The sequence below is a fragment of the Pseudorca crassidens genome, chromosome 1, assembly GCF_039906515.1.
Source record: "Pseudorca crassidens isolate mPseCra1 chromosome 1, mPseCra1.hap1, whole genome shotgun sequence".
NCBI classification, from domain to species: domain Eukaryota; kingdom Metazoa; phylum Chordata; class Mammalia; order Artiodactyla; family Delphinidae; genus Pseudorca; species Pseudorca crassidens.
This window is the reverse complement of record NC_090296.1, coordinates 51,189,497-51,199,168: the sequence shown is the minus strand read 5'-3', so window position 1 is coordinate 51,199,168 and position 9,672 is coordinate 51,189,497. Positions and strand designations below refer to the sequence as shown.

Genomic DNA, 9,672 nt, shown 5'->3' with positions numbered 1-9,672 from the left:
GCTCCCTTGGTAATAAAGAAGCTAGGATACTCAGGAATCAGATAATAAAGATTCCTGTCCAAGGAGAAAACTTTAAAGGAAACTGTGTTTAAGGAGATTACCTACCCAAAAAGTTCCAAATAAGAATTCATTTTCACAAACCCTTTCCTTTCATGATTGACTGAATACATCATCTGTGCTAGATGTCCCCAGTTAATCTTTGTGAATGGTAATAGAAGTTAATTAGCATCAAAGGAAAAACAGATGCACGTTATCAAAAATGGGATTTGTGGTTTGTGAAAAGAGAACGCAAAGTAAACCAGGCTCAGTCTATGAAATTCAACTAACTAGATTGCCAAGAAACAGGTTCCATTTCTTATTTTATGCTTTTATTGATTTGCCTGTGCTGCCATGAATGATATCACTCTGTCAACTAGTCCTTTATTATGTAATCTTTTTATTATTTAGGAAATAAAACAAAACCTCCTTTAGCATTAACATATTGGGATATTATTCTTTATGGGCAACTGTTAACAGTTTTAGTAACCTACATATCTTTGGTTCCCTGGATAAAGGCTTATTGATTTTTCTAGCTCCTGCTATTAATTCTTGATGTTTGGCAGTGGAGGCTCAGCTAGTCTACACAGGGGAGCTGTTTACACAATCAGCATAATTATTATTGGGTTGTATAATGTGCATGAGGCTACTGGTACTTAACACCCTTTACAACTTTATTAAGCAAAGCTGTTTTTTCCTTTCATTGCTGCAACATCTAAAACTATAAACATACCTACAATGATCCTATTCTGAAACCTGGATTATACACGGCAAGAAGTTACAAAGCAGCTTCTGAACATGTACCTGTCCTAAAATGTGTTCAAAGAGACCACTGATATCCTGCATTACTGGCCTTGGAACCACTGTCATATATAAGCAGAAAGAAGGCATGATTTTTCTCTTAACACTAGCTTCTCTCCCCCACTCTCCAGGTACCTCTTCACTCTCCTCCCTTTCGTTAGGACCTTAGCAACTCTAGTCACAGTCCCTGTCAATAGAAATTCACTCCTCCCTTTCTTTTTGTTAACACTGTTATGTTCTAGGGTTAACTGAATTAGTAAAGGTTTTACAGTAATACAGCTGAGTGGCAGTCTGAGCAACAAAGTGAGTTGACCAAGGACATCAAAGGACTGGTCAGGAGTCACTCAGAAAAGCTCAAAAAAGGTCAACATCATCATCCCTTAGATTCCAGTTGAATCTCCTGGCTGAGCACCTAAGGGGGTATTTAAATTCTGCAAAATAGTTCAAGACAGTGCTTTAGGCTAGTCTTTACCATTGAAACAGAACTGGAAGACTTTACAACTAATTTGTTATCTTTGCTATTGTTACTCCTCTTGCCTGCTAAGTTTGTCCTTTTGTTCTCCTAAGATCATTATTACTGAAACCTGTTCAAGGACAAGCACTGTGGCCAGGCTTAGATCACAAAAGGGTTTAAGCCAAAAATGGCTTCTCTTATGTCAAGAAAGCCATGATTGGTTCTCTTTCTCTGGGGATCCCCCTACCCTACCTGCTTACAAAATGAGTCCAGGAAAGTGACCAATGGCACACATCCCAAGGTGAAGGGAATGTTGGTCATTTTCACCAAGAGCATAGCTTCTTGAAATGCATCCTTTGAACTCTTAGGATGGGGGTTCAGTTGAGGACCACGGCAGCCATTTCCAGAGCCAGAGATGTTTTAGTCCTTGCCCCAAGATCAGTGGTTCTGAAACAATTCAGGCAGGTAGGGATCTCTTCGTAAACAAATAAAAAGGTGTTTAGGGGATAAGGGGACTAATAGGAACAATGTGGGGGCTTAGGGGGTGAAGGGAAATGGGGGCATTGTGGTTCTATAGGTCTTCAGTTCATCTGTCAGGGAATCCAGCATTTGTTTACAGGACTCAGAAGGTCAAGTCTGGAATCAGCTCAAGGGGGTGGTCACCATGACATACATAATAGGCTGAATTTAACTTGTTTGAATTATTTTCTCATTAACCAAATGACTTTAAATTTAAATTATATGATAATTAGCCCATCTAGAATAAACTTTTCACTTCCAATCTCAATTCTTTAAAGTTCTTATAGACAGAGGACACCTGGAACTAGCACAGCCAATAGTCTAATCTAGTCTAATCTTTGGCCCCTATATAGCTTTGATTGCTACACACATATATACTCAGCAATATCAAAAAACTGAGCCTTTAATTTTCTAGATTAACCCTTGAGAAACATCTAGCAGCTCAGCCTTATCTTCCTTTTTTTCCCTTTTTCAATTTTTGTGGATATTGAGGAAATTCAAACACCTTGTTTTACCCTTCTTAGTCACATCACTAGTAGGTGTGACTACCTCCTACCTTTTGCTCTGCCTACCCCAAAGCCCAATTCTCTAAGGCACCAATCATTAAAGATAGTTTTCAACAAGAACTATGTCTCAGACAGAGCAGGTTGATTTAAAATTGTCAGGGGCATTAGCCATGTAGATAGCTGTTGAAGGCCAGGGTCTCTGGTCTTTCTGAAATGGTAAAAGAGGGCTTATAAAAAGTGAAGAAGCACTGATGCCCAAACAAATTAAAGACACTACCAAATCTGTTCATTCATTCATTATATTTTTACCATGTGCCTGCCTTATGAAACATGCTATGCCAGGCACTGTCAGGATCTAGATGGAGTGGAATTCAGAGAACACCAGAGACGGCTCTTAAATCAGGTCCTATAAGGAACAGTTGAAATAATCAATAATGGTTAGCCTGAAATAAGAAGATTCCAGAAGAACATGAGAGTCCTCATGCCTAAATAATTAACCTTTTTTCTTGCAGTAAAGAGATTAGACTTGTTTTGTATAGGACCACATAGAATTAATATCAATGGATTGAAATCAGTGGAAGGAAATAGCAAGAAGAACTTGCTATCAGAGCAATCTAAAAATAGAATGAGCTGTGTGGGGAAGAGCAGAAACCTAATTAGCAAAGTTGGTACCTGGGGCACTATACACTACATCACTGGATACCCCACCCCTAAACATATCTTAATCTGACTGCTTCAAAGCAAATCACCTGTAATTCTATTACCCAAAGGCAATCACTGATGACATACTGGCAGGTTTCCTTGTTTTTTCTGTGCACTTTAACATAGCGAAATTGTACCATATATACAATTTCCCATTTTTATTGAAAAGTATTTCTCTGGGCTATTTTGTAGACTACAAATATTTACCAAAGCTTTCTCTAATTGTTGTACATTTAGAATTTAATGGTAGGAGCAGGAGTTCTCAAGACGTCCTAACTGGTGGTTTGAATCTCACTTACTGTGCTTTCTTTGAAAAGTTATTCTTTGTGTCTCAGCTGCCTCATCTGTAAATGGGGATTATACCTCACAGAGCTGTCGTATTAAAGGAGCTAATTCAAGTAAAACACTGTAACAGGGAAGAGCCAAATCTGACATGTTGGATCTGTTTCTTTCACTTTAACCTTCGCTTTCCTTTGCTTTTGTTCACTAAAAGGATACTGTCTATACACAGTGGCCTGCCTTGGGGAACACTGCCCTCTGCCTGAATGTTAAAGCCAAAGTGCCTCTGTTCAGGGAAACATCCTGACCCTGTCCACCTGTGATGGCTGCAAGAAAGAAGAAATGAACACATCCTCTCCCCGGGGCTGGCCATTCCAGGGGACATTTGCAAATCTTATGGCCTTTTTACTTTACTTCCTCATCTCCTCCCCTCTCTGTTCTATAAAAGAAACTGGCATCCAAACCCAAAAAAACTATAAGCTGGTTTTTTGGAGACATTAGTCTGCCATCTTCTAGGTCTGCCGGCTTTCCGAAGAAAGTTATATTCCTTGCCTCAGCACTTGTCTCCCGATTTACTGGCCTGTCGTACAGCGAGCAGAGCGAGCTTGGACTCGGTAATAGCACTAAGAAAGTGCCTGACATACAGCATTCACCCAAAAATTTTACCAATTATAGGTAAGACAAAAAGTCTGCAGAGAAAAATTGTGAAAGACTTCAAAATGGACCAAAAGGTTACTGGCTACTTTTCATGAAACTTAAAGCTCTGTCTAGTAGAATCTTGGGATGAGGAAACCTGAGCCTTTTGTTTGAGCTATTTTACAACTCTGCAAGTTATACATAAATGATACTTGTCCATGGACACGCAAATTCTGTCTGGTGGATAACTTGACCTCCCTCCCCTGCTGAAAATGCCAGTTTTACATTTATTTATAAATTCATTTCAATATCCTTGATTCACCTATTAAGTGTGATGCTTTGAATTCTCCCTTGAACTGGTAGAAAAATCTTACTGGTTTCATTAATGAGTTAAATAAAATCTCAATGAGTTAAATAAAATCTCTTTTAACAGGTCCCATTCAGCCCTAATTCAGTAAGTCAACCTAAGACTATATACTCTATGCTTCAAAGGTTGTTTAAACCTTCTTATAAAATCTATCATATTTTGCCATCAACATTATTGAGCTTGGGCTTCCCTGGTGGTGCAGTGGTTAAGAATCCACCTGCCAATGCAGGGGTCCAAGCCCTGGTCCTGGAAGATCCCACATGCCGATCAACTAAGCCCATGCGCCACTACTGAACCTGTGCTCTAGAGCCCGTGAGCCACAACTACTGAAGCCCACACGCCTAGAGCCCGTGCTCTGCAACGAGAAGCCACCGCGAAGAGAAGCCCATGCACTGCAACGAAGAGCAGCCCCCGCACGCCGCAGCTAGAGAAAGCCCATGCGCAGCAATGAAGACCCAACGCAGCCAAAAATAAAATAAATAAATTTATAAAAAACAAAACATTATTGAGTTTTACTAGGGAATTTAATTCAACAATTCAGGACCTACTATTAATATACAAGGTATCATGCTACATGCTGTGGTAAATATGAAAATAGTAGTGCTTGCCATCACGTAATTATCTTTGGGGACAAGAGGTACAGTCTTCCAACCTTACAGTGTGTTGTGGGTATTAAGAACGTCTGGCACATACATTTTAAAATAGAATCTTTAGCAGTAAGTTATTCAACCACTAATAGGGAAGACCAGCTGTGCACACCAGCCTTCGTACCCACTACCACCACACCCACACCCACACCCACACAGAGCAGGGACTGGCTAGGGAATGTTCCCTTCCACACATTCCCTCAACCAATGCATAATTCTTACAGGTGCATTTACCCAGGACTATCCCATTAGAGCGGTGTCCATTTCTTCCCCAAAACTCTCAAACACATACCAGACCTCATTTTCTTAAACCATTATGAATAAGCCTCTCTTTTTCACCTAAATACTTTTACAACTGCTCAGCTGGCACTGCTTCTCACCCACCCACTCTAACTACATCAGAAAACTCCCACATCCTCAATCTCCTCTACCAAAATTCTATCCACCTCCTCTTCCTGTTTAAAACCTAGCTGTTCCCTAAAGACACTTCCCCAGCAACACTATGTTAAAAAAACAAAAAAACAGAAACTTCATGGGAGGTCCACCATAGAATTATCATGTACTCCTGGGATTCAGGGTCAGTAGAGGTGAATTTACCATGAAGCTCTCGAGACCTAAGCTTCAGTGTCCCTAGCTTTCATGAGCTCCCTTTAAGGTTCTTAAACTAGCAATGTGTTGCACTGTTTTTGAAAATTTCACAGCTAATTTAACCAGTCAGTTAAGATGCTTTTTTTTCCACTCCAGCTTCCATTGGCACACTCTCTCTCCTGTTGGATGACATTGTACCAACCAATTTTAAGAGGCAGTTACAGTTGATCACGTCCTGCTTGGCTTCTAGTATGCCACTTTTTGGTTCTCCTTCTGTCTACTTTGTTGAATCCTCATCTTCCCACCTGTCCCTGGAATAACCCAGAACAGTCTTCTCCATGTATTATTCAATCCTTAGACTTTAGGGCTTAGATCTCATCCAGTCACAAGGATGAGATCCACAAATAGCATCAATTATTCATACTGAGGACAACCAGTTGCATCTCCAGTCCCAAGCTCCTGTCAACTCCAGATAAATGCCTACTTCACAGCTCCACGTGAATGTCTAATAAGCATTTTGAATTTAATATGCTATAAGCTGAACTTTTTCTTCCCTAAAACAACTTCTCAGTCCTAGCTCAATAGTAACTCTACCCTTCCAGTTGCTCAGGCCAAAACCCTTGGAGTCATCCTTTGCTCTCCCACAACTAATCCATCAGCAAATCCAGTCTTTTTCCTCTTCAAGAGGTCATTGTGACTACCTCAACTACTCTTATCCTAGCCCAAACCAAGATCATTTGCCTAAAATATTCCAATAGACTCGTTTCCGTCTCTACCCCTGCCCCACTAAAGATCTACTTTTGCTCACAAGACCCATTTTAATCACTCCCCACCCCACCCCTTCCACATACAAATAATTGAGAAATTTACAAGTTTTGCTAATTATACCAAAAGCTAGGACTGCCACCACCAGGTAAATGCTCAGAGCAGGTTTTAGGGCTAGCCTTCTTTCTCAAAATCAATTTTCTGTAGTTTTACTTTCACTGCCCAGCTCACTGTAGCCAGTCAACTACTCAAAAGACAATTTGTCTCAGGTTATATGCTGGATGCTCCTATATATAGTGGGCACTTCATGGAACAAAAGATGGAACAAAAAAAAAAATAAAACTGGGATTTACCAGAGTCCAGCAAGAATACTTTTATATAACTGAAGGAAAATAAGACACATATTGTGAAGACGAATCCACTGAAGATAATTTTTAAAAGATTTCTATGAACAACTGGCTATTACATTCACATGAAAAACATTCATAACTGAAGTTTTAAATTTTTTATTTTATATACAAAGAGTTAGTATTGTTTCTGAGGAAGGTAGATATGCGTGATGACCCATTCAAGAAGTTCACACTTAGTCCAACTGCAAAAAAAAAAAAAGGCAGATAGGAAATAAATTAATGCATAACACTTTAAATATCCATTTCATGCTCAAGGAAAAAAAATGGCTCATTATAGAATGAGGTTTAAACTGGAAATCTGACCACCCCAACTAGTTATGGCGATCCAAAGAATAAAGAACTTAAATATTTACTGAACACCTACTACAAACTGCTCCAAAAATCTCAACAATTATATTTTAGACAGTGAGTTTTAATACTGGTATACCCACTTCTAGCATCAAAGACATTTCCCGCTAGAAAAACACTACTACATAAAATGATCTTTACCAAAAGCTCAGGATGGTCATTAAGTAGGCAGCAAATTCTACCACTATTCTAAGGAGCCGTTCATAAATTAACTCATTTAATCTTAACCTCTGAAAAATGGGACACAAAATTACCGGGCTTGGGGCCATTCTCTGATCTACTACCTCCAACTAAGTTATCTGAACTTCCACAAAGTAATACTAAACATACTCTTAAGTATTTGGTCAAAGCCAAAAGTTTAAGATACTTTGTTCCTGTCACAGGAATCTCACATTAAACAACTTATATCCACTGTAACACTAAAACATAAGGACACCTAATTTTAAAAAATACATTCTACTCGGTATTTTTGAGCTCTAATTATGAATAAAAAGGTAGTAGTGACTGTTATTTTGTATCTCAAACGGCCAATAAGGAATTAGTTTTCACTTCTAGCATTTAAGCGATTTTTAGGAGCCAAGAAAGCTTCATATATACATTAATTTCTACAACAACCCTGACATTTATTTTTCACAGGCAAATACTTAGCTTTGAGTGACTTGACCAAAGTCACACGACTAGGATTCAGATCTCTGAATCCTAAAAAGGTCTACCTGGCCCCAAACCTCAAGCTCATTCCACTGCACGGCCCTATCCAACATTTCAGGACAGCGGACAACATATGTATTCTGCTAAAATTAGCTAAATACGATTAGACATTTAGTACTTAATTGTTCCTGAAAAGTAATTTTATGCAACATTATACATAGCACCTAAAACTGTCAGAAGTGGGTAAAAAGAAATGAGAAAGTCTACTTTTAAGGCCTTCACCTCCACCTCCATTCTATTAACGTGACTCCCAAAACTCCCTCAACAGTGTCATACGCTACCAAGTAAGGGCCCTGCTAGCTACAAGCGGAAAGCGGCGTTGGTCAAATGCCCACACCACGAACTAACCGCTCGTCGGCCCCTCACGGACACAGAACAGCACGGCGTCGACGGCCGTACCTTAATGAAGCCGATGTCTTTCGCGTACTGGCGGAAACACTGGCGGCACATATTGAGGCCGTATTTCCGGATCAGACCGTGCCGGTTTGAGCAGACGCGGCTGCAAGGAAAGAGATGACGTTACCCCAAGTCGCAGAAAGCAAAGTATTCGGCACTCGGGAGGCCACCACCCGCACTGCCTGCCGGTCTCCACGGACCCATCACACGCCTGTAATGGCGGCAGACACAGCTACGATTCCGTCTCCCCACGCCACGCCGCCCGCGGGCTCCTCCACAGTACATTTCAAGCAGCGTCGCGCCCCAGAGCAACCCTTCCCTGAAGCTACATTGTTTCTCACCAAGAACGAGAACCCTGGCCGAATTTTCTCGGATGGCTCCAGTAAAGCTGCTGGTGCCCCATGTTGCTTCCTTGGCTGCAACAAGGCAAAAGGAAAGACGGAACGCACGCAGGCGCTCTTCAAAATTTTCAGACACAGCTTACCCAGAAGGCAGTGCTGACAAAGGACGCGTGCGCAGTGTGGCTACGCTGTTACGCTGGTGTGAAGGGGAAGCTTGGAAATAATCTAGGCGGGCACAGCTGATGACGTCACCACACCTCAGCCTCTAGTTTTCTCTTTCGCCGGCTCCTGTCGCCGGGCGCGGTGGCGCGTGCCTGTAGTCCCAGCTACTCGGGAGGCTGAGGCAGGAGGATCGCTTGAGCCCAGGAGTTCTGGGCTGTAGTGCGCTATGCCGATCGGGTGTCCGCACTAAGTTCGGCATCAATATGGTGACCTCCCGGGAGCGGGGGACCACCAGGTTGCCTAAGGAGGGGTGAACCGGCCCAGGTCGGAAACGGAGCAGGTCAAAACTCCCGTGCTGATCAGTAGTGGGATCGCGCCTGTGAATAGCCACTGCACTCCAGCCTGGGCAACATAGCGAGACCCCGTCTCTTTTGAACCCCCAGAAATGAGTTTTGAACCCTCTAGAAATAAATGATGTCACTATTATACCGTCTCTTCATCATCGTCTGAACCTTTTACATTGTTTTAATTAAAATTTTACACTTGGAAAAAGGATTTTTGCCTTCACTCAGTACTGACACCTACTGGGGTAAACTTATAAAATAACTTAAAATCAACTGTAATAACTAGGAGTCAACGGTAGGAGTTCCCGTTTTGTGAGACAAAATACGTTTTCAAACTTTTTTTAATTGACACACTGCTCCTAGAAATACACTTACACCATTCCAGAAGAATGACAGGACTTAGTGTGTTTAATTTAATATTTAAACGTAGTTAAGTTTAAAGTAAGAAGCAAGTAAATGCCCAATATATGTTGCTTTGACCAGATGATTTGGTAATAAAATAACTAGTGAAAACCAAATGCCATCTAATAATCTGAAAAATGTCCCTAAAATCCACATGGTTATTTATAATGTCTTTAGATAAACCTAAAATTGTACATGGCTCTGATATCAAAGCTTTAACTAGATCTATAAAATGTACCACAGGGTGCAATAATGCGGGAA

At 40.9% G+C, this 9,672-nt stretch overlaps 1 protein-coding gene across 1 annotated transcript; it reads right to left on the bottom strand.

The window, feature by feature from the left end:
• Nucleotides 1-6,790: 6,790 nt before the first annotated feature.
• Nucleotides 6,791-8,662, bottom strand: RPS29 (ribosomal protein S29). Its single transcript, XM_067736832.1, has 3 exons — nucleotides 8,504-8,662; nucleotides 8,166-8,265; nucleotides 6,791-6,892 (listed from the first exon to the last, which is right to left on the bottom strand). The coding sequence occupies exons 1-3, from the start codon at nucleotides 8,563-8,565 to the stop codon at nucleotides 6,884-6,886; spliced, it is 171 nt and encodes a 56-aa protein (XP_067592933.1). The 5' UTR covers nucleotides 8,566-8,662; the 3' UTR covers nucleotides 6,791-6,883.
• Between the last annotated feature and the right edge of the window lie 1,010 nt (nucleotides 8,663-9,672).

What these genes read in the sequence shown, in the direction of transcription:
- RPS29 (XM_067736832.1), bottom strand. Translation starts at nt 8,565, where the DNA reads ATGGGGCACCAGCAGCTTTACTGGAGCCATCCGAGAAAATTCGGCCAG. An exon ending in GGCCAGGGTTCTCGTTCTTG is followed by an intron (nt 8,266 to 8,503) that starts GTGAGAAACAAT and finishes CTTTCCTTGCAG; the next exon opens with CCGCGTCTGCTCAAACCGGC.